Consider the following 26,056-nt stretch of genomic DNA (forward strand, 5'->3'; position numbering starts at 1 on the left):
GTCCCTGTAGGTGTATTACTAGACAGATTTATTGCTTTAAAAGTCCATGCATTCTCTCAGTCAGCTCTGATGGTGTGGCGGGGGTGGGGGGGGGGGAATAAAATATGTGATATATCCAAAAAATGCCTTTACTGACAGCCTGGTCTTTTACAACTTGTCCTGCAAAATGAGATCCTTTAAGGGTCCCCATGATAACTGATTAACTTCTAAAATCCATACAGAGTATGGCTCTGATCAGCTCCTGTTCAAGGAATTGCCAACAGGTTACTCAAATAGGTGTCACCTATAGTGAACAGGTATTAAATTGTTGCTGCTGTGGCAGGGGTCCAATGTAATCGATCTACTATCACCAGGCTGGACCCAATTTCTCTTCTGAGATGGTTCTTCGGGGAAGCTCTCCTTTTAATCTGTTGGAAAATAGGAGCTTGTTGATCTACCAACTCACGAGTCTTTGGGATGTTGAAAGAAACCAGAGCATTGGGAGAAAACCCACAAGGTCACAGGGAGAATGTGTACACTCCACGCAGACAGCCCCTGGAGTCCGGATTGAACCTGGGACTCTGGCACTGTGATGCGTTAGCCGTCCAGTATTGAGGACAACTCCCCCTATCAGTGTATCAATTTTCTGGTGAGTAGGCAAAATCTACCCAGAGTTTGTGGCGCAGGCTTGTGGTACGTTGTCAATAAGTATCTGTGACAATGTCTCTTATCAGCCTGCTGGTTGTCTCACCTGTGAAAACCAGCCTGCAGATGTTTGTGAAGAGGAGTTTGCAAGGGTTGAGAGTGACTTTCCACAACGGTACCTGCATTGTCTGTTTGACTTCCTACTTTTTCTGCTTTAATCTAGTAATTGTTAATGACCTGGGTGTCTTGCTCAGACTTTTTGGAGGGTAGTCCATGATGCACCATCAATAACTCACACTGAGACGTAAGGCGAGATATCGGCTTTTATTGCCTGGAAGAAGGAACCAGGAGTGAGTGTCCATCATACTATGTCCTGGAGACTGAGGCCGAGCCTCAGACCTCAGGTCGCCTTTATACAGGGGCCTGTGGGAGGAGCCACAGGAGCAGTCAGCAGGGGGCGTGTCCAGACAGGCACATAGTTCACCACAGTCCGCAAATTGTATCAATTTGCATATGATACAAGATAGGTGGAGGGGCAAGTGGTGTTGAGAAAGCGAGGAGTCTTGAGAAAGTGGTGTTGAGAAAGCGAGGAGTCTTGAGAAAGTGGTGTTGAGAAAGGACTTGAACACAGAAAGAGAACGGAGAGGTGGAGTAGAGTGTTGTGAAGGTGCTACGGTTTCCTCTCACATCCCAGGCTAGTAAGTTAATTGGTCACATGGGTGTAATTGGGTAGCACAGGTCCGTTGGCCCAGAAAGGTCTATTACTATGCTCTATCTTTTAATAAATAAATAAAATGTAAGTATATTACCTTTACTGACTCCTGGGAACCTCTGTACTTTGACACCAAGTGGAGGAGCATTTGGTTTGATGTTGAGAACATCGAAGCCATCCTTGTTTCAGGAGTGCAGAGAAGCCTTCTGTAATTGGTGGAAGGAGCTTTAAAAGCTGTAGAAGAAGAAGACATAAGCACTGACATGCAAATGTACACTACTACCATATAGGCATCTATTATAGATAAGGCATAAAAATATAGAGACTGTACGCCATGGATTTACCGGATTTCATTACCAGGAAGAATTTGAGATAGCCAATCTATTTGCACCATTACAGAAAACGTTAAGGGTGAATTTAATAAAAATAGTGTAATGTCCTGGTTCACGTTTTACTGTTGTGCTGTAGGTATTTCATTTAGCAGTTCTGTAACAGCAGTCTGTTCTGCTTTCAGCCTGTTTGGGTTATAGTTGAATATAAGGAGTGTGTGCCACCCAGTTAGGATGGTGGAAGTGGGGGGAGGGTTTTTTGGTGAGGGTCACTAAGGGTGGTCTTCAGTCTTTTGTTCATGGGGAGATAAAGAGAGAAGACATTGGGGAGAACCGGTCAGAGGGTAGGACCCGGTGGGAGACTCATTTGTTCGAGATGGATTGTGAGTGACGTTTGGAAGGTAGCGTGGGCGTTCACGTTGACCGAGGGCCCAGTGCCTGAGTGACAGAGAAGTTCAAGATGAGCTCCAATTTGTGCAGATTTGACTGTTTAATTATAATGGCCCCTTTATGTTTTTTTCTTTCTTTTCTTTACTAACCTTGTAGTTAAGTAAGATTAATAAATATAATTCCTATAGTCGTATGCAGTGTGCTGTCTGTTATTTCTTGGCACTGAGTTGTAACAGGATAGCAAATTACAGCACCCACACAAACTGGGGAGAGCCACCTCAATCTCACAGGTTTGGAGGGGCCAGTGTGTGTCTTACCTAGGCTTATGCAGCCAAAGAAACTAGCGGGGTTTCAATGTGTAAAATAGTGAAGGATCTTATGAGGCTGAATTTGTGATAATTAAAGGAGAAAGTTCAGAAAACTCTTTTTTTGCAAATAATTTGTGGTCATGGGACACTTCCCACAGAGGTTGAGACAGAGAACTATGCATATTTTAAGGGAAGATCCACAGCAGTAGAAGATGTGGATGGTAGAATTAATTTGGGATTATCCTAACAAAAAAAAACAAATGGACACCTTCATCAATAGTTCCAAAGCTCATGTAGAAGGCACAGAAAGAAATACAAACTCTGATGCAACTCAATCTATTTTTGTATACATTTTAAATACTCTTATTTTCCTTAACTCAGTACAACTTTCAGTATGCGATAAATTTTACTGTTTTATTGCACTAACAGTGTTTATTAATCTTTGGATAACATTTAGCTCATTGAAGTTGTGGTGTTCACTGAACTTTGCAATTAGCTTGCAGTCATTTCCTCACCAGTCGAGATAACATCGTCAGTACACAGTTATTGGACTCATATTTAATCACCATGGCTTGTACATTCTTGTGTAGTATTTTCTCACCATGATGTATTTACTTGCTTACCTTGAAAACACTGGAAAGTTTTTTATTTGTTTCCAAACCTGCTCTTTGACAGTTTTCCTTCAGTTAAAGCAAGTCCACCTCTCATGACTTATCTGAATGCTGTTTGAACCTACTCACAAATTAGTTGGCAAAATCCCCTTCCCTTAGGTTAATATTGAGGCAGCATTAAGCAGCGTTCTGACAAAACAATTAATTTCTAACTATAGTCATAAATAATACGTTTTTATATAATGAACATAAATATGCACACCAATCGCAGGTTCTTAGCAAGAAAAACAGAAAATACTGGTAGAGGAATATCAACAATGGAAATCTTACCTGATCTTTATGATCTATTCACAATACACGACTGTTTACTATCCTTATCTATTAAGATTTTTCCAGTATCTGTAATATTTTCATTTTCCCCTGCAGCTTCTTCGTGGTTTATTATTGGGCAGCCTGTAGGCTGAGGGGAAGAGTCAGAATCTTCTTATTTCCATTCAGAGAAGGTCTTGCCTTGTGGAACATAATCAAATAGAATTCTCTCTTGTTGGGTAACCTGAAACATGCAATGTATTTGCAAATTACTCTGAATATTACAATAAATAAAGCCTTTTAAAAAGTAGCCATTTTAAACCATTTGATTTACTTAGTACACGGTCTGTTTCAAATTTCATCTATATTCTTCTGAAATTTCCCAAGATTGTTCTTTATGATTGCATTCTTCCTTTCATATTATGTTCAGTAAAGAGATAACGATTTTCCTCGGATTCGTGCTGAAGTAAATGCAAATAATCCCCATGTTCAAAACATAACAAGTTCTGCTGGTGACTGGCCATCGGCCCTTTTTTTTCCGATTTAAGCTTCCATTGTTCGCTGATTAAATCGATGAGGGAGATTGAAGCAGGAAGGCGAATGTAGAAGTTTGGAGATCGTTTTGGTGCTTCAGTGCTCTGTAGTCTCGGAGGGGATTGCAGGAGACAGAGACAGCATGTGTGAATCTTGTGGCAGGCGGGTTGCACAAGTCGATGTTCATCTCCACTACACTGATTAAAGTGACAAGGGAGGGTGAAATATCGAGGCAAACGCAAAAGGTGAGTACAGGCTGCCTGTCTTTTGAATGCTCTGCTACCAGAGCGTAGAGAGCCTGCTGCTGTGCCTGGAATATGCTACCCAGGTTTTCAGCATTCTTTATGTGGACTTGGACTATAGACTTTTTGTCAACCTAAGAGGTAGGGGTAGGCAACCTACGGCCTGCGGGCCAGATCCGGCTCACGAAGGTATTTTGACCAAATACTTGAGCAAATATTGGGATACTATGCTTATCCGGCCTGCAAGCAATTTTTCCTTATTCTGAGTGTTTCACACAACCACACTGATGGACATGAATGCCATCTTGTTACTTTGGCCCCAGGTTCTGTTTTGTTCCAAACCAAACACTGGTATATATGGAGACATCCCACCTCTCCCGGAAGTTCCGGGAGTCTCCCACATATTGATAACGGCTCCCTGACTGCTGCAAAGTATATACAATATCCCGGAAATCGATCTTTTGAGAGTGAGCAAACGAGAGGGAGAGAGAGACAGAGAGACAGAGAGAGAGAGAGAGAGAGAGAGAGAGCGAGTGACAGACGTCGCAAGAGAGTGACAGAGAGAGCATCCTGATTGGTCTCTCTGTGTGCTAAGTAGGCCTATCAGTTTTCTCTGTGGGCGGGCCTTACAGTCGACCTCTCTCTCACTTTCATTGTCCATCAGTTCAGTTTAGTGTCCTGCAGCACCATGGCAGAGTGTTCCAAAAAAAGAAAATATAAAACATACTTCACCCCAGGCTACACTAAAGTGTACCCCTGCCTAATAGGGGTACAAAATAATGACAGTGTTTCTCGCTGCACTGTTTGCACCAGTGACTTTTCTATTGCCTGTGGTGGGTTAAATGACTGCAAAAGACATGTTGAGGTGAGTTTAACAGGTGTCATTTGTTCATTAGCATAGCTAATGTTATTTAAACTAGCTGGCTAGCTGCTAAGGTGCTCTGCCAGTTGATGACGCTGCTTTTGGTGCTGCCAAATTCTAATTTGGGCAGGGGTGGTTGTGCTACCTCCCTGAAATGAGTTTTTGCAGGGTGGGATCTCTGTATATGAATGACGGGAAGGCAGACAACCTTTTAATATGTATTAGATGCTCTCCGTGCATGCACAGGTTTCCAGATGGGATCGTTCAAATTTGTAAAGAGAAACAGCATCACTGTGTTTCAACAAGAAATCCATGCTAAATATCCAGATATTTCCATGTGCTATGATACTTGTTGAATAACTCACTCTTCGAAATAAAATCAAAAAATCATCTTGTTTTGCTGATTTTTGCTTGCATGCAAATGAGTTCAAGCTGTTTGCTATTCCATTTGATATGAAAGTGGACACTGCATCAGAATTTTTTCAAATAGAATTGATTGAGATGCAGCGTGACGACATATTGAGATTGAAATTTCATTCTGAAGATGTGTCCGTGCTTGACTTCCATAGAAAATATCTTCATCCAAGTGGGAAGTATCCTGACTTAGTGACCATGCAAAAAAGATGGCATCATTGTTTGGCAGCACTTATCTCCGTGAGCAATTATTTTCAAACATGAAGCACACCAAGAACCATTTGAGAACAAGATTGACTGATGCCCATCTGGATAATGTCTTGCTCTTGGCATCAACAGGTCTGACCCCCAATATTCAAAAGCTTTCAAGCAACAAACAGCATCAAGCTTCACATTGATTCATCGACTGTTTGCATTAAAATTTTCTTTTTTATTATACTTAACTTACCACCATTCAATGCATTACGTTCATACATCTTATGTTTAAAGATTCCATGTGTCCTTTTAATAGATTCAAAAAATGCTTTGACTGAAATAAATTGCAACTAAACTACGTTCTTTGATTATTAATTGGCATCCTTGGTTAAGCACAAATGATTTTCTAGCATGCGTTATTCATTAATTTGAGGCAAAACATAACTAAATGTATTTAAATTGATAATTCCCATATTTCAAGTTTTTAATGGCATTTACTTGGCCCACCGTCCGCTCATTAAAACGCAATCTGGACCACAGAGGCAAAAAAGTTGCCGACCCTTGTTATAGTTTTTCATAGTCTAGTGTTTTTTGGCTGACCTTCCTTTTTTTTGTGCGGGGAGGGGGTTTTGAGGATCGATATGCCTTGTTCAGTTCTGTTCATTTCTCGTACAGGAGGGGGGATTTGGGGATTGATGTACCCGTTCCGTTCCCGTTTGTTTTGTTTTACACAGGGAGGGGGGATTTGGGGATTGATGTACTCGTTCCTGTTGGTTTTGTTTTGTACAGGGAAGGGGGATTTGGGGATTGATGTACCCATTCCGTTCCCGTTTGTTTTGTTTTACACAGGGAGGGGGGATTTTGGGGATTGATGTACCCGTTCCGTTCCTGTTTGTTTTGTTTTACACAGGGAGGGGGGTTTTGGGGATTGATGTACCCGTTCCGTTCCCGTTTGTTTTGTTTTACACAGGGAGGGGGGATTTGGGGGATTGATGTACCCGTTCCGTTCCCGTTTGTTTTGTTTTACACAGGGAGGGGGGATTTGGGGATTGATGTACTCGTTCCTGTTGGTTTTGTTTTGTACAGGGAAGGGGGATTTGGGGATTGATGTACCCATTCCGTTCCTGTTTGTTTTGTTTTACACAGGGAAGGGGGATTTGGGGATTGATGTACCCATTCCGTTCCTGTTTGTTTTGTTTTACACAGGGAAGCGGGATTTAGGGGTTGATGTACCCGTTCCGTTCCCGTTTGTTTTGTTTTACACAGGGAGGGGGGATTTGGGGATTGATGTACCTGTTCCGTTCCCGTTTGTTTTGTTTTACACAGGGAGGGGGGATTTGGGGGATTGATGTACCCATTCCGTTCCCGTTTGTTTTGTTTTACACAGGGAAGGGGGATTTGGGGATTGATGTACCCGTTCCGTTCCCGTTTGTTTTGTTTTACACAGGGAAGGGGGATTTGGGGATTGATGTACCCATTCCGTTCCTGTTTGTTTTGTTTTGCACAGGGAAGGGGGATTTGGGGATTGATGTACCCATTCCGTTCCTGTTTGTTTTGTTTTACACAGGGAGGGGGGATTTGGGGATTGATGTACCCGTTCCGTTCCCGTTTGTTTTGTTTTACACAGGGAGGTGGGATTTGGGGATTGATGTACCCATTCCGTACCTGCTTGTTTTGTTTTACACAGGGAGGGGGGATTTGGGGATTGATGTACCCGTTCCTGTTTGTTTTGTTTTGTACAGGGAAGGGGGATTTGGGGATTGATGTACCCGTTCTGTTCCCGTTTGTTTTGTTTTACACAGGGAAGCGGGATTTAGGGGTTGATGTACCCGTTCCGTTCCCGTTTGTTTAGTTTTGCACAGGGAGGGGGGATTTGGGGATTGATGTACCCGTTCCGTTCCTGTTTGTTTTGTTTTGCACAGGGAAGGGGGATTTGGGGAATGATGTACCCGTTCCATTCCTGTTTGTTTTGTTTTATACAGAGAGGGGGGATTTGGGGTTTGATGTACCCATTCCGTTCCTGTTTGTTTTACACAGGGAGGGGGGATTTGGGGATTGATGTACCCGTTCCGTTCCCGTTTGTTTTGTTTTACACAGGGAAGGGGGATTTGGGGATTGATGTACCCGTTCCGTTCCCGTTTGTTTTACACAGGGAGGGGGGGATTTGGGGATTGATGTACCCGTTCTGTTCCCATTTGTTTTGTTTTACACAGGGAGGGGGGATTTGGGGATTGATGTACCCGTTCTGTTCCCATTTGTTTTGTTTTGTACAGGGAAGGGGGATTTGGGGATTGATGTACCCGTTTCGTTCCCGTTTGTTTTGTTTTACACAGGGAGGGGGGATTTGGGGATTGATGTACCCGTTCCGTTCCTGTTTGTTTTGTTTTGCTCAGGGAGGGGGGATTTGGGGATTGATGTACCCGTTCCGTTCCTGTTTGTTTTGTTTTGCACAGGGAGGGGAGATTTGGGGATTGATGTACCCATTCCGTACCTGCTTGTTTTGTTTTGCACAGGGAGGGGGGATTTGGGGATTGATGTACCCGTTCCGTTCCTGTTTGTTCTGTTTTACACAGGGAGGGGGGATTTGGGGATTGATGTACCCGTTCCGTTCCTGTTTGTTTTGTTTTACACAGGGAAGGGGGATTTGGGGATTGATGTACCCGTTCTGTTCCTGTTTGTCACAGGGAGGGGGGATTTGTGGATTGATGTACCAGTTCTGTTCCTGTTTGTTTTGTTTTGCACAGCGAGGGGGGATTAGGGGGTTGATGATTGTACTACCTTTCTTTTCTGTCTTGGTTTCATGGCTACCTGGAAAAGAAGAATTTTGGAGTTGTGTACTTTGATAATAAGTGAACCTTTACCTTTAAAGTACATCTTTAGAATTGGTAGTTATTCTAAAATAGTGTTCTGAAAGAATTCCTACTGAAAACAGAATCAAATCACAAATACATATTTGCTTTATTGATGACATAGCTACAAAGCTTGAATACTGTCTACAACAATTTTAATATTCCATTGTATATATTATATTTGCATTAAGAGTCAAGATAATGTAATGTACAAAATTACGTTCATGTAAAGCAATTCAAGTTTATCATTGCTACTGCATCATAATTAGAATCACTTACGGTGCAACTATATTGGCAAACCAAATTCAAACTGAAGAGAATGTGTATCAATGACATGAATTAGATTGTAAATTCATTCAAAGGGAGAATTGTTGAGTTTTTAATTTCGGAGTTGGAGATGCTCCAAGATAATTATTTTCACAATAACTTTTTCTTTAGATCATCATTATTAGAAATGCATTCATCCTTTTGTCTTTCCACAAATTCATTTCTTGAACTTGCTGATCTGGGGCATGGAGAGGGTGTGGGAAACATTTTTCTAAAAAGGTGAAACAACTAGAAAAAACCGCTGCAAAGCGTCTAACCTACATCCGTCTCCCGGTGGCCCTTTCTCGAGTGCAAGACCTACTTGGCAATAAGTTACTTTTCCCACTTCTTAGCTGGAAAACAACTCTGAGAAACCAATATATAAAGGAAATAATACAATCCATATGTTTTACTAACATCTTTTTAGATAATTCTTTTACAATTGTGTATGTAAAACACATTTTGCAACCTCAAACATTATATTAGATAGATTTTGTGATTTGATTTGTTTGGTTTTGAATCTATCAGCTTTCTTTTCCTTGTAGTAAATATTGTTTATCCTATTCCTGTTTATAATTATGAATGAAGCAGACTAAAATCTTTATGCATGACTCAGACAATTTAAGGTACATCAGTAAAAATTAATTGGTAGGATTTCTTTGACTGCACTATTTTAACATTAGAACTAATTTTAAGTGTAAGAAGCTTGGAGAGAATATGCATGTAAACAGCCCCTGCAGCCCACTGACTCCTTTCCAACCATCAAACACCATTTGCCTGAATCCCATTTTATTCTCACTATATTCCTATGAAATCTCCCCAGATTCTACCATTCAATTCTTCACTAGGCTCAATTTATGGTGGCACATTAACCTAATAATTTGTACGTCTTTGGTATATGGTGGAGATCAGAGCATCCACAGAACATCGTAACCTGACACAGGCAACACCAGCGGTCAGAACTGAACCCGCGAGGCAGCAAGTCTACTAGTTATTCCACTGTGCTGCCGTAAGAACCGGTACTCTGCTTCTAGTCTGATTTCATAGAGTCGTAGAAAAGTACGGAACAGAAACTTTGGTCCATCCTTTCCAGATCAAGAATAGTTAAGGAGATGTTGGAAGGTGTGGCCAATGAGGTAGTGGGAAAACTAAGTATAATCTATATCTGCAGCTGTTCTGTTGATGGGAAGATTTTTTTTGTTAGAATACCATAGAACTCCTTTCTTGTATAATTCCTCCTTTCAAAGTTTTGTGATCTTGAAAGAACTTGCAAATTCATTAACAAATTCTATTGATGATTCAGTTGTACTCAGGAGTAAAATCTCAATCCAGTTGAGATGAGTTCAGTCAAACTGAACACTCGTATACTTTGCATTATGCTTCCAATTGAACTAAGTTATACTCTGCACTCCATCAAATAAAAATCATTCAAATGTTCTAACAGGTTATGAGCAGAAATATAAATCAAGCTGTGAACTCAACCAAATTCTGAAATGTAGTTAATCCTGGAAATGTGAGCTTGCACCATCAGTTCTATACAAATTTCAAACAATTTGTAGATTGTAGATGGTGCAATGTTTATTACAGAAACACAATCATAAAAAGATAAAGCATTCACTTAGCTACTGGTAAACAAGACGAGGTAAGCTAACATAAGGCAAGGAAAATGATCTTTCATTCTGTACTTTCTCATCTCAAATAATTCTGTGAAAGCATAGTGTGTTAGAGTAAGAAACAGCAATAAGAAGTTTAAAAAAGAGAAGGAAAATAGTGTTCAAATCACTGAGTGAAGAACCCTTCAATACACAGGGCAAGGAAGTAGAAAGAAAGGAAGATGCAATCAAATATTTTTTCCATCACCATCCATCACATTATCACTGGTACCAATTGATTCCTATTAGGTATGCGAAATGGCACTTCACAAAAATAACTAAACTGATCTCCATGTTGAATGGTTAATAATGGAGATTCCATCTCAGAGTTGAGCAGGGATTAGATCAGTTTTGTTCCCAGTTGTTACAAGTTGAATAAGACTTCCTGAGGCAGGTCTGGCAGCTTTATCAGTCCAGTTATAGAAGGTTCTGAAAAAAAAAATCACACACAAGTAACTCTTATAATGTGAAACAGAAGTTTCTTCAAAACATCAGAATGCAGTCTCAAGAATGAAAATGAATGTTAATAAATTTTAAACCTATCCTGATTTCATCATGCCTTCAAATTTTATTCTAAGATTATCATCTTTCATAACATAGTAAGTGTGTAATGGCAAAATTGATTCAGAGAAAGTCATTTCAGTGAACCTAGCATATGAGGTCAACCCAGGATTACTACATTCCACCCCTAAGTCAGGAGATCTTGTCCCATCTGATTATCTCATATTGGTGAGGATTGGCCAAGTTTCAGTACGAAAATTTGAGATTTCTTTGAATGCCTGTATAATGCATCAAAGAACTTGACTTTCATTTAATATCTTTCATTCCACCAAACAAAATACAACAGCCCATTATGTTCTGCCTATTAATTTTAACAAAGAGAAATTCGGTATCAGTGGTAAGAATTTCTGGCGAATGTTCAGAATATAATCAGAATGAATTTGAAGAATATACCGTGTTACCATTTTTAAGCTTTCTCTCACCAAACTTCATTTATATTAGGGATGACTTTCAAAAATGTATCAAATTAAACTCCCTGAATGTTTATTTTTATAATTTATGCTAATAAGCATAGTTCCTAGAAAATTATATTGTGAATATAGGATGCTGATTTCTATCAGGTATCAGCATAATTTCATTTCATTTCATTTCCCCGCAGGCTGCTATTGACATTAAAAGGTCATTGACCATGAATCACCATAGATGTAATTGCTCTTTGGAAAAGTCAGCTACCCTCAGTAATTCTGTGCAGAATATGTGTCCTTTGCTAAAACAGACAAATAGGCCTCTCAATTTGGAGTCTGGACACTAGGCCAGACACAAAGAAATAAATAAACAGTAGCTCACTGATGCAAAATGAGTACAATTGACCCAGCTGGATACTCACTCAGCAACAAATTCTAATGGTGTCCAGGAGCTGAAATCTGCATTAGGCATTGATTTCCTGTTCATCGGTGTATCCAAGGTAACTCTGGAAGATAAATTAAATTGAAGTGAAAGCTCTTGATGTCATGTATTTTATGTCTACATGTTACCGTGGTGAAGGCTTGATAACATCAGTTTGCCCAGAAACAGGCAATTTAAAAGGACACACGCATTTCCATCTCTGTTTGGCAAGTTTAAATAAAAATTAAATTCAAATATATTTTCTCTACACTGATGTTTTCTAAATTATATACAAAATAAACCCTTTTGTCTGTCTTATCAGCACCACTAAGAAAGTGAGGTAGAAACAGATTATCTGCAGTTTTCCTGTCAAGGCTGATGGATGAGAATGTATAAATTAGGAAGAGAAGCAGGCTTTAAAGCTCCTGAAGCCACTCGGCCATTTAATAAGATCAAACAGGTTTTATTCATTGTAACATCTCAACTCAGCATTCCCATCTACCTGTATTATCCTTTCATTCCCTTTATTAAGTACTTTCTTAATAAAGTACTTTAATATATTATAAAGTATATAAGTACATTATAAGTATTATAATGTCTGCTTTAAATACATTAAAAGACATAAACAAGAACCTTAAAGACCCCAAACAGCAGGTAAATCTCAAGAAGATATAACATTGCCAAGGTATTTTTCTCAAGAATCACTTTCACACAGTCATCAATCAAGGCATTCCAGTAAGAATACAATGGAAATATAAAACAAGCTACAAAGGGTGAAGTTAGACATGACTAAAACCCTGCCATAGATAGATTTTAATTGTGTTAAATATAATGAATGCAGAATAGTGATTAAGGAATTATAGTGTCAATAGCCAGAGAGGAAGATAAGGGGCTGAAGACACAGGAGATCATGTAGAACAAAGTCATGAAGCATTTATACATGAGAACAGTATGTTTGAAAGGTACATGTTAGCATTTGAGGAAATAAAGTTGGTCGACCAAGACAGGGATAGTGCAAAGGCTCCTCTTTTTTTTGGTCAGTATAACTATGAATTTTAAACACATTTATGAACACAGACATGGGCAACCGAAGTGCTAAGACAACAACAATATTACTGAGGGATAGTATATGAAATTTAAAGGTTAGGATTCAGCAAGATCAATGTCTTTGGTCCTCAAAATGAAAGTTCATTGAAAACTGTGACTCATTCAGGAAATGACACAGAACAACTAATCTTACAGCTGAAATGTTGAGAATTCATAGGGTTGGATAACAATACTCAGCGGTGACATCTGATCCTGCTACTGCTAATGAACAGGAGGATCCTGTGGTTTAAAAGTGCAGGAAAGATAAAGAAAGCCTCTGATCAACATCCCCCATGGCCACACATATACTAGAAATGGTTATTTACAGCAATTCCCCTTTTACATCATCCAAATTACACCAGATATGTTAGTAATTTAACACATTATGAGGAAACCAATTATCTCTTCCCTCAATCAACTTTCCAGCTCTTTGCTTCACCCACTCCCCCCTCCCAGTTTCACCTATCACCTTGTACTTCTTCCTCACCATCTTAATCTGACTCCTTCTCCCTTCCTTCCCAGTCCTGATGAAGAGTCGTGGCCGAAAACCTTGACTGTTTATTCCCAACCAGAGATGCTTCCTGGCCTGCTGAGCTCCTGGAGTGCAGTGTGTGTATTGCTCTAGATTTCCAGCATCTGCTGTACCTCTTGTGTCAATTATTTATAACATTTCTACTCCCTTAACAAATAGTGTAATAAATACATGTTGTTCTAAAATCATAAATGTGATAAAGCCTCCAAAAAAAAAAACTTCAGTCAGCTGATATGTGTATTATGTGCCTAAAGAGCTAAATGACAATGCTGGTGGCACCATTACTTCATTCACAAAATACAGACCATTCCCATTCCTGTTACTGAGTTACAATTTGGGCAACATATAGTAAGTAACCCATTGGATTCGAAGAGATGTCGAAATCAAATGGACTTGGTTCAATTTTCAAATATGTATAATCATTCTTCTGTGGTGCTTTTTTTGTTTTACTACATCATCAAATGTTTCTCAGAATGGTATTCACTGTTAATTTAATCCCACCTTCAACTATATAAGCATCTGATGTACAAGATCTCCGAAACATTTTTTGCTGAAATTGAAACAAAGGTCCATGAGCCAGTCCTCACTGGAGGATCAGAGCTGGCAAGGGTTCGCAACTTCCGATGCCTCAGTGTTATTATGTCCTGGGCCCAGCACGTAAGTGCAATTATAGAGAAAGCACGGCAGCACTTCTGCTTCCTTTCGGAGTCTGTGAAGATTCGGCATGACATCTAAAACTTTGACAAACTTCTATAGATGCACGGTGGAGATTATATTGACCGATTTCATCATGGCCTGGTATGGAAACACCAATGCCCCAAAATGGAAAAGCCTATGAAAAAGTGTGGATATAGCCCAGTCATCCATGGGTAAACCTCTACCCTTGGAATGTGGGCGGAAACCATATTACCCAGAAGGAGCTGATGCAGTGACGGGGAGAACATACGAACTGCTTACAGACAGATGGGAAGTGAACTCTAATCTTACACTGTAAAGTGTTGCGCTAACCACTGTACTACCACACCGTAATGCTGCCTCACCTATTGAATATTCCAACATATTCCATTTTCATCTCAAGTTTCTGCAGGTTTTTTTTTACTAATTCTGGTTACTAATGAATGGAATAAACTTTGTTCTTTTAAAGTAGCTTCTAGTAATTAATATCAAGCAGTCATTTTATTGAAGTAAGAGTATTCAGGTTCCTTGTACATTGAATACTTGCAGTAAACAATCACCAGAAAATGCCACATACACAAGTAACATGAACACTCCAGGACCGGAACAGAAATCTGTTTCAATTGAAACTATCATTTCAAAATGCTTTACAGATATATAATCAAAAGTGGATAATCAGTCACACACATGACCAGAGATGACTCAATTGAGAGAGAGATTAAAAGGCGGGGAAACTTCCTGAGCTCAAGGCCCAGATCCTTGAAAGGAAAGAGAATAGAAGATACAAAGGAGTAAGAAGTGGGAGGAATGACTGAATGATTCCAGGACTGAGGAGGGCAAAAGAGAGATCCCACCACCATGATAAATATCAAGAAATTACATCTATGTAACATTTTTGTTAAGCATCAGAAAACACTTCTCCAGAGAGATGTATGAATTTAAGACTGAGGATATTAAATCTGAAGCTCTGGGAGACAACATACATGAACAAACACAATGGGATGGGTAGGCATGACTAAGGATGCAGGAAAATTTTGGCAAGGAGAGAAAGATCCTATGATTATTAAAAAAGCGATAGCCTTGAGCCAGCAGCAACAACCAAAATGATTTTACAAGTGAACACAGTAATGATAGATTAGAAGAGACTTGATATGTTCATTACCCCAGAGGGTTAGAAGGAGATAATAGAAGTTAATCAGTTGACAAAACAGAGACATGTCCAAATCTCAAGGATGTGAATGACTGGAGATAAATTACTTTTGCACAAATACAACAGTTTCACAGAAATGTGGAATAACACATGAAACACAGACAAAAAGCTTATTTAAACAGGACTGAAATATTGAAATATTTAACTTTAAATATTTTATCCTAAATTTCAAGATACACATTGCTAGCACACCATGCACCAGTTCAATCAACTGACAATTAATGCCAAGTGCTTTGTGAGAGATAACAGTAATTTTTCTCCTTAAATGGGACAGGGAACATTAGCATGTTCAGGGTAGACTTGATACTTACGGCAAAATTGCCAGAGCAGAAGATCCAACGGGCAACCCGCTGTTCTCTCCAGCTAGACTCCGGCACAGTTGATGTACAGCTGCTTTCGCCATGCCATAGCCCACCATTCCTAAATGGGAAACAGATGGGCTGAAACACACAACTGGTGCAGTTCCTAAAGCAAAGGTAAGTTCTTTACCTTGATCACAACAACCGCTAGACATGTTAAATGGGAGATCAAGCTGTTTTGTTTCCCCACCCACCAAATGGCTGCTCCATGGTTTCTAGGGATTCCACACTCAGAATCACTCAGCAGATACTCAACCAGGCATCCTTTTCAGTCAAAAATGGTACTACACATTGCAATCCTAATATGTTGTATTTGTTCAGTATTTTTCACAATCAAGGCCCCTCCTAATCTAATTACACAATCCTCGCAGTATAATCATTCCCATGCTCCTTAATTGACATACTTTTGAACCAACAAGTTAATCTTCCCTCTGAATTTATAAACTCTACCCACAATTATGAAGAGGCTTTAAGTTAAGGCTTTACCTCATGACCATTGAGCTAATGTTGGATGTTAGGGATCATTCTGGAGTAATGACATTAAGGGTAGCACAATTACGGATTAAGTAAAATAAGAACCAGTCTTTAAGAAATAAAACCTGTGCACAACTTAATAGGACATTATGATTCTGTCCCATTGAAACTACATTGAAAATGACAATAGGTGAATGTTCCTGCTATTTAATGCACAGTGCAGTCTCTTAACCTTCTGGTTAGCTGTACATTCATGGAGACATCCCACAACACTGTAACAAAAGGGGTATGTCTGGCTTTTGAAACAGACACCAGCATTGACTATTCAAAAGGGGTTCTGCTGGTTGTGATATGCTACCATTGTAAGTATTAATTCTGTAGATTTACCTGACTATATTAAAAATGTTCAAGTTAAGTAGGTGACTATTAATTGAATCTGTAGTTTTTTGTAACCTTTGTGTTGAAGAAGTATAAAACTTCCTGTCAGGAGAGTGAGATTCTTTTGGATTGTCTCTACAGAAAGTTTGCTGTATGAATAAAGACTTCTATATTTCCCAGTGACAGCTCCCTTGTGACTCAGTTTTAGTTCAGTCACAACAGAGGTCTTCAAGATTAGGAAAATCAGGTAAATAGCAATCCTTTGGTTTGCATCCAGCCATCTACCTGAAGTCACCAGTGTTGTGATTCCAGCCACATTAACCTGTTGTGATCCCACCCAGACTGACCTGTTTGGAATCTGATGGACCATATTGACCCTTGATATCTGAGAGTCATCCCAGAATCAGACCATAAAGCCCCATCCGGGCAGCCCTGATGGAACTTTGATACCCTATGTCTATGGCACTATTGCACTAAAAAGTGTTCAAGGGGCTTTTAAACATTTACTTTTGTTAAATTGTCATAGAGTCTTCATGGTGCAGCACAAAAACAAGGCCAAAGAGACCATGTTATCTATTAAACACCCATTTACACAAATCCATTTTCTTCTCCCACTTTCCAGGCACACCCCACAAGTTCCCCCACTCTATAATACACAAGGAACAATTTACAGTGTCCTGTTAACATACCATCCTGCACACCTTTACTATGTGGGAGGAAACCAGCACAGTCACAGGGGGAATGTGGAACCTCTGACAAGAAGAAGTTTTTCAGAGAATTTTTAAAAATCATTCAAGTAGAGTTGAATATCTTGAAATCGCTTTTTTAAAAAAATGAACAAATAAATAAATAAATATCACAAGCAGTGGGAATAGTAAATCAAAGTAAAATAAGTAAACTCAGGTTCAGTAACCCTGGTTCCTGTGTCAAACTGCCAAGTTCAGTGAGAAGACCATTGGTGGAGCAGATCATCAGATGAGTTTCATCTGACCTCCAGCTCATCTCTGACTTCTGTATTTTTACATGCAGACATGAAAGTTGGAGGTAAGTTGCATAACAGGTGACAGAAAGCTACTAATTATTTACAGAAATGTCAGACAAAAACAATATAATCCATCCCAAAGATCTTTGTGGTTGATATGATGCAAACAAGGGAAGACAAAATAATTAAAACATAATTTAGAAAAGACATCTTGATAGAAGGAATAAATAGTTAATTAATAAACTTAAAACTAATCAAATGTTTAATGTTTACCATTTAAAAGAAATGCCAAGAAATATGTTTGGAAAGCAAGATCATTAACATTCCATTTTTAATGGTTTCCTAAAGAATAGATTGATCTAAAAGAACTATGAACTGCATTCTATTCTTAAAACCAAGCAGTAATAGTTGGGACTGACTAATTATTGACAGTGCACATTAGGAAACCAGTCACAGTTCACTGGCCCCAACAGTTGTTCATTCTATCGATTAAACGCAAGGTCAAACCAAATAACCCTGCACAAATTTAAACCAGCTGCTTCATTTTCATTTGAACACATAACCTGAAAATGTGGTTCTAAGTGGCTAGAACTTCTGAAATAATCATCATGAGACCAATATTGCAAATGTACTTTCTAAGTGTAAAATCATACCTTCAATAAATAAGATACAAGGATATTAAAACCTTTTGATCTCACAAAATCTGCTTCAAAATTTTATGAATCTGCCAATTCCCTATTACATAATCAGTACATCTGTTATCCCCACTGCAATCTTCAAAGCTTGAAAGCAGATAAGATTAGCAAAATAAGTAAAAACCAAACCTAAGTGTTTCTATCTTTTTCTATTTTAATTTCAGACTTACAGCATCAGCAGATATTTTTGGATTTTGATAAGCTTAAACTATTTAAACTAAGCGCAATAAACCAGCAAAGAACTATGGTAAATAAATAAAAAGATAAATTATAACTAAGATAATGTTCAGAAGCCGCCACGTCCAAGGTATGTTTGCATAATGGCAACAATATGGTTTTGATCACAAACATTTCAAAACATTGTGCTATAGATCCAAAGACACGTGGGAGTAAATTAAACATTAAACATTGGCATTAAACATTTGCTTGTCATCTTCAATAGAATACATTTGGTTCCAATGAAGCTGTGGAGCAAACTATGAATACTTGAAAATTCTGCAAGCATTTAGCACAATCAGCCACATAGTTTCAAAGGACAACAGACTCTTCGCTCTTCGAAATAGCTTTTCTATTAATACTACACCAGCTGTCCTTAAGTGGTGTGGTGTGATTTTCTTTCCTTCTTAAGAATTTATCAAATTCCCAATGTTGAATCCCGATGAAACTGCTTCCACTGCTCCTCAGTCTTCAGTCATTTCCTACATCTACAACTCAATGTGCAAAGACAATTCTTATCATCTCCCCAATGATTCATAGCTTTCTGAAGCAAACAACTCCATGCTAAAATTCTAATAAGATATTAAATTAATTGTTTTTTAAACTCTTCTTTCCCCAGATTAAAGCACAGTGGCAGCTGAGTCTGGACAAAATGCCAAAGGCCATACAACTGAAATTGAGAACCGACAAAAGAGGTTGCAGAGGGCTGTATGGGATTGGATAGCCCAGACACAGGATGAGGATCTGGTTATACAGACATTTATTTCCCATCTCCAACTCGCTCTGAATGGAAGAGATTAATGGATCTGCCGTCACATGCACCATGGCAAATTTCCTTCCTAGAAGGACATTGCTGAACCAAATGGATATTTGAGATAATCCTATGGTTTCTAGATCATTGCTACAGAAATAGGTGTTTTTAAATTATTCCAGATTAATCACGAGTTAAATAAATGTCAATGCAATAAGTTAAATATTATAATTTAAGGATGTCTATTAAACTTCCTCAAGATTCTGACCTCACTGCTAGCTTCAAAATGAATTAAAGTAAGTTTGAATTTCAAAGTAAGTTTATTATCAAAGTATATACTGTCTATAATAAATATTCACCCCCCCCCCCACCCCGGAAGTTTTCTTGTTTTATCATTTTACAACATTGAATCACAGCGGATTTAATTTGGTTGTTTTTGACACTGATAAACAGAAAAAGACTCTTCTGTGTCAAAGTGAAAACAGATCTTTACAAAGTGATCCAAATTAATTACAAATATAAAACACAAAATAATTGATTGCATTAAGTATTTTCTCCTTTAATATGACACACCAAATCATCACTGATGCAGTCAGATGGTTTTAAAATTCACATAATTAGTTAAATGGAGGTATGTTTTTGGAGATCTGTGTGCAACCAAAATGTTTCAATCGCTGACCCTCTCCACCTCCGATCCTCCAATGAGGACTGGCTCATGGATCTCTGGGTTCCACCTGCTGAAGTCAATGATCAACTCCCTAAAAAAGGATCTGGTGCTTTCCAGGTATTTATGACAAATTAACTCTTCTCAGGCTTCTGTACCTTGGTTTTACTGACATTGAGCGAGAGGTTGTTGTTCTGGCACCACTCAGCCAGATTTTCAGTCTCTCTCCTATCTGCTAATTCATCACCATCTTTGATTCAGCCAACAACAGCAGTATCATCAACAAACTTAAAAATTGGATTGGAGCTGTGCTTAGCTTCACAGTCATAAGGTAAGGTGCAATGCATGGAAGGTGCTTTACCAGAACAATCAAGAACACAGGGGACCCTGTTAAAAAATCCATAGGAAATTTTACCCTTCCAGAACTCCTCTCCCCAGAGATCTCACACTTAAATGTTGCAGCTCAAGATATCCTGGTGCTATTGTTCCTTTTCAAATATATGCATTAATTATAATGAGGCTATTGAGTGAAATGATCGTTCTACCGTCTGCTGCTGCAATGTCTCAGACAACCTCAAGGTTCTTCAACCATTACTTAGAAGTAAAATAAACTTTCAGAAGTTCATATTATTAAATTATGCTCCAATGTTGAAACTGCATCTGGATCTTTAATGAATTAGTGACTAATTCCACTGTAGTTCTCAATCAGTCCACTATATAAATGTACATGTACACCAAAAATAAGAAAGACCAAGTTATTTTTTGGTGGCATTTCAAATTACATAGCAAAGCAGCAAATACATACATACATTTTATAAGACTTAACGACCTAATGGTAATAAGATCCATTTAATATTTTCAGAGAGCAAACAGGAAAGACCTACTCACCTGGTGTCCCACTTAAAGCAGCACTTGCTCCAGTAAGTGCCAAAAAGCCATCATCTTTGAGATATTTTGAGGCTAAATGACTGGAGATTGTAGATGTCCACATGCTCTGCTTCCACATCAAGTCAGCATTTTTATAAAGAGCTTTGAAAAATAAAACAACGAAAGTCATTGCCAAATTTTATTTTGCATCAAACAAAAATTAGCCATATTGCAAAATGGAAACATCGGATCATTTCCCCAAAATGTCAAAGGAAAATGGTATGCATCTGAAGTATCTTAAAGTTATTAGAATATCATTGTTTACCGACATAAGCAAGGAGACAGTTGAAATATTCTCTTTAATACAACGCTGCAGAGCAAAGAATCAGAAAGCATTAGGGCCCTTCATTACTCCTACACCCGTGAGACAGACATGATTGTATCCATATAATATTGTGGTTACATTTTTCCATAATTAATCTTAAATTTCAATTAATTACTCTCATGTACTTAGCATCATTTCCCACACTGAAGTATGGAAGGATTACAGCTGGTCACTTCTAAGTACTCAAAATTATCAGAGCCTGCATGATCCAAAAGGTAAAACATGATATTCGGGCTAATGTAAACTCAAGATCAATAAACCCAAAGGCATTCACACCCTCATTCAGGTAGCATGTTAAAAACAGGTATTTTCCCAAATGAATACATTGTGCTGATTTAAGGTGGAGGTGATAAGATGTTATCATAAGCTTAGTAAAATTAGAACTTAATATCATGCATTCATGCAGAATCCTTAATTGCTAAATCATATGCATTTTGATTAAAACATTGTCCTTGTATACAAATGATAAGAAGGGAGTGAGTGCTGTGGTTGTGTGAAATACACACACTTACATTTTGCTTTTGCGCTACCGCCTGCCCAACCCCCTGCTACACAGATTATGGCATCCACCTTCTGCTCCCCAAGAAGGCTGGCAATATCAGCAGTAACCTGTTGAAATCAGAACGACATGCAAAACTTTCATCATTGCTTTCACAATCAACAGATGAATTTTCAATTCACCCTAAGGTCCTGAGATGTGTTGAGAGGGTCAAGAGGGACAGGATGTTTCCTCTACTGGGAGAATCTAGTACTACCGGTCACTGTCTAAAAACAAGGGGGCTGCATATTTAAGGCAGAAGTGGGGCAAATGTTTTCCTCTCATCCTCACCGGTCTGAAGTTCTCTCCCTGAAAAGGCTGGTGGGAATAGAGCTACTGAATATTGTTAAGACAGAGGCAGACTGATGTTTGATTAGCAAGGGGTAAAAGGTTACCAGGGACAGATAGGCATGCACAGTTGAAATTACAGTTAGATCAGCTATGATCTTTTTGAACTGCAGAGAAGGCTTGAATTCTCCTTGGGTTACCTGTGCTCCTAATTTGTATGCTCATATCCATCTTATTAATTATAATACCCTATCTTACATTTATTTCCTAATCTGCTTGTCTCAATCCACTGTGGTTGCCATCCAGATGTACTTGTCAGAATCAATTATCATCTCGGCCCCTGTGATGGAGACAGCTTCCCTACCAACAGTCACCTACTCATTGCATCAATAGCAGCGGTCATCTGGTCCACCTGTACCCGTATGTAGCAGTTGTCACCTTTTCTGTCCATACCTGTCAAGGTCCATAATCACCTTCTTGGTCTGCACACACCACTAAATGTCAGCTGTTCTGCTGTATCTTTAGGGGTAGCTGTCACCTGTGGCTGTGATGTTACCTGCTCTGCTGTATCTTTAGGGGTAGCTGTCACCTGTGGCTGTGATGTTACCTGCTCTGCTGTATCTTTAGGGGTAGCTGTCACCTGTGGCTGTGATGTTACCTGCTCTGCTGTATCTTTAGGGGTAGCTGTCACCTGTGGCTGTGATGTTACCTGCTCTGCTGTATCTTTAGGGGTAGCTGTCACCTGTGGCTGTGATGTTACCTGCTCTGCTGTATCTTTAGGGGTAGCTGTCACCTGTGGCTGTGATGTTACCTGCTCTGCTGTATCTTTAGGGGTAGCTGTCACCTGTGGCTGTGATGTTACCTGCTCTGCTGTATCTTTAGGGGTAGCTGTCACCTGTGGCTGTGATGTTACCTGCTCTGCTGTATCTTTAGGGGTAGCTGTCACCTGTGGCTGTGATGTTACCTACTCTGCTGTATCTTTAGGGGTAGCTGTCACCTGTGGCTGTGATGTTACCTACTCTGCTGTATCTTTAGGGGTAGCTGTCACCTGTGGCTGTGATGTTACCTGCTCTGCTGTATCTTTAGGGATAGCTGTCACCTGTGGCTGTGATGTTACCTGCTCTGCTGTATCTTTAGGGATAGCTGTCACCTGTGGCTGTGATGTTACCTGCTCTGCTGTATCTTTAGGGATAGCTGTCACCTGTGGCTGTGATGTTACCTGCTCTGCCTGCTCGGTGAAGGACTCGCTCGTCTTCACAATGATACTCGCATTCGCCTCTTCATTAGATGTAAAATCAATGGAGGCAACCCACTGCAACAGAGGAAAGTTATATGTAACACAAAACAAATCCAGGCGACGATGAAACTCCAACACGATCTGACATAGATATCCGCCCATCTGTCAATCCACCTGTGGCTCCACTGGTCATCAAACACAGCGTGCTGAGTGCAGCACGAAAGAGGAGTTCAACGCTGAGTTATTGAAATGTAAAATCATATGTCATTTCACATTTCAGCGTTGAACGTGTATTCCGCTTCGCACAGCACATTTAATGGAAAAACTCGGAACTGAATTCATTTTATTCTCCCAGTTACTCGTTCCTAGCGTTGACCGTGTGCCCAGGACCCAGTCGTTCCTACTTTAGCTACATACCCAGTGCTTAGATTTAAAAAGCTCCACGCATTTGGTTCCTAGGGCGCCTTTTCCTCCGTACACGATGACTTTACGAGCTGCAGCCATTGCCGGTAGTCTTTCGGAACGAAAGCAGGTCGGTCTTTCCTGCCCGCTGCACACTGTCACTCAGCTGAAGCCGTTCACTGAGGAACATGGCCGACTCGATCTGCCATCAGCACCACCTCCGGCCTGGAGGACTTACTGCAACCTGTACACAAAACCAAACTGGAAACGAGCAGCAGATCTGCAGATGCTGGAAATCTCAGCAACACGCACAAAATGCCGGAGGAACTCAGCAGGCCAGGCAGCATCTGTGGAAACGTCGACTGAACTTTTTTCCATAGATGCTGCCTGGCCTGAAAATAACCAGCACCATCGAACAGGGAAATCAGTGACCACTCGCAGTGCCTACCACGTATTTTCTTAATAAACCAAAAAAAGGGAACCTGCATTCCATATCATAAAAAATACTTTATTTTTAAAATTGGTTTACAACAGGATACAAATAAAACTTTCGATTCAGATAACATCTTTTAAAATCTTTTCAAAGTGTCCCAAAGTTCCAATTGTTAATGAAATGCTTTCATCAAAAGCAGTCGCCATTGCAGAGGAAGAAATGTAGTAACAAATTAGTACGTATCAAGCTGCTGATGAAGCAGCCTTTAGAAAAGGGTGGCATGATAGCGTAGTGGTTAGCACAATGTTTTAAAGTGCCAGAGTCCCAAGTTCACTTCCCACCTCTGCGGTGGTTTCCTCCCGAGCTCTGGTTTCCTCCCACAATCTAAAAATGCACTAGCAGGTAGGTAAATTGGTCATTGTAAACTGACCCGTGATTAGGCTAGGATTAAATCGGGCGGCCTGGCTTAAAGGGCTATTCTGTGCAGTAAAATAAATTGTCTGTTTCAGATATACTGCTGAAAGGATAATCATGGGCCCAGAACAAACAATCCACGCTCATCACCAGCTTCTGAATAAAATTTGAACACCTGGATGCAGTCAAATAAAACTCTGTGGAATATGACCAGCTGAATCCCATGGGGTGAAGATCTGTGCATCAGAATGGTCTATTGCCTATTGTGTGATAGACAATGGGATCACACCTGCGGGTGGAAGAGGGCTGGATTGGCGGATATCCGGCACAGCAGATCCCATCCATATAGAAGGCAATTAAGCCACGTAGCCTGACTTAGATGGAACCAGCAAAGCTATCAAATACTGCGAATATTTTTGGATTCTACAGTAACGCAAAGCTACTTATAGCAGTGAACTTCAAATCGAAAGCTTTGGGGACACCATACTCAGGTGTGGATGCTTTGAACCATCAAAGCTGTGCTGAAAAATTCTTCCATATCTTTGCAAACACCAGACTACTGGAAAGGGCAAGAGGGACCAACAGCCATTTTGTTATTGATTGAAATGCTGTATGTACCTGACCTTTACTATAAATATTGCTTTCAATTTTTCATCATAATATTTGTATACCCAAATATTTGTTCCTGCTCCTTGTATTTTTCAACAAAAATATTTTATAGTGCAATTTTGTTTGTTGTTTAGTATGTTTTTATATTATTCAAATATGATATACTTATTATTCTCATTCAAAATATTCATATGCCAAACACTAATTAGAATTAGAATCTGGTTAATATCAATGGCGTATGTCATGAAATTTGTTGTTTTGCAGCAGCAGTACATTGCAATACATAATAATAATAAACTACAAATTGCAATAAGAAAAAATATATAAATTAAATACTGTAAGTAGTGCAAGAAGAGAGCAAAAAGGCTAAGATATTGAGTTGGTGTAATTGGGTTCATCATCCATTCAGAAATCTGACAGTGGAGGGGAAGAAGCTGTTCCTAAAGTGTTAAATATGTGTCTCCAGGCTCTTGTACCTCCTCCTTGATATTAGCAATGAGAAGAGGGCATCTATGGCGAGCACTGTGAGGGTCATGATTTTTGACTTCTCCAGTGTATTCAACACCATTCGCCCTGCTCTGCTGGGTGAGAAGCTGACAGTGATGCAGGTGGATGCTTCCCTGGTGTCATGGATTATTGATTACCTGACTGGCAGACCACAGTACGTGCACTTGCAACACTGTGTGTCAGACAGAGTGGCCAGCAGCACTGGGGCTCCACAAAGGTCTGTCCTGTCTCCCTTTCTCTTCACCATTTACACCTCGGACTTCAACTACTGCACAGAGTCTTGCCATCTTCAGAAGTTTTCTGATGACTCTGCCATAGTTGGATGCATCAGCAAGGGAGATGAGGCTGAGTACAGGGCGACGGTGAGAAACTTTGTCACATGGTGCGAGCAGAATCATCTGCAGCTTAATGTGAAAAAGACTAAGGAGCTGGTGGTGGACCTGAGGAGGGCTAAGGCACTGGTTACCCCTGTTTCCATCCAAGGGGTCAGTGTGGACATGGTGGAGGATTACAAATACCTGGGGACACAAATGGACAATAAACTGAACTGGTCAAAGAAGCTGAAGCTGTCTACAAGAAGGGTCAGAGCCGTCTCTATTTCCTGAGGAGACTGAGGTCCTTTAACATCTGC

General features: G+C 39.7%; 1 protein-coding gene across 1 annotated transcript; it reads right to left on the minus strand.

Moving 5' to 3' along the window:
• Positions 1-8,464: 8,464 nt before the first annotated feature.
• Positions 8,465-23,664, minus strand: LOC132404625 (dihydropteridine reductase-like). The gene is made up of 7 exons (XM_059988923.1): positions 23,478-23,664; positions 23,043-23,135; positions 21,510-21,606; positions 20,634-20,774; positions 15,538-15,646; positions 11,725-11,808; positions 8,465-10,766 (listed from the first exon to the last, which is right to left on the minus strand). Exons 1-7 carry the CDS (start codon positions 23,562-23,564, stop codon positions 10,661-10,663), a joined length of 717 nt encoding a protein of 238 aa, XP_059844906.1. The 5' UTR covers positions 23,565-23,664; the 3' UTR covers positions 8,465-10,660.
• Positions 23,665-26,056: the final 2,392 nt, after the last annotated feature.

Source organism: Hypanus sabinus, chromosome 14 (genome assembly GCF_030144855.1).
Source record: "Hypanus sabinus isolate sHypSab1 chromosome 14, sHypSab1.hap1, whole genome shotgun sequence".
Lineage (NCBI taxonomy): Eukaryota > Metazoa > Chordata > Chondrichthyes > Myliobatiformes > Dasyatidae > Hypanus > Hypanus sabinus.

What these genes read in the sequence shown, in the direction of transcription:
- LOC132404625 (XM_059988923.1), bottom strand. Translation starts at nt 23,564, where the DNA reads ATGGCTGCAGCTCGTAAAGTCATCGTGTACGGAGGAAAAGGCGCCCTA. An exon ending in TCTGCTCTGGCAATTTTGCC is followed by an intron (nt 11,809 to 15,537) that starts GTAAGTATCAAG and finishes TTTATCTTCCAG; the next exon opens with AGTTACCTTGGATACACCGA. An exon ending in CCATTAGAATTTGTTGCTGA is followed by an intron (nt 10,767 to 11,724) that starts GTGAGTATCCAG and finishes TTTTTTTTTCAG; the next exon opens with AACCTTCTATAACTGGACTG.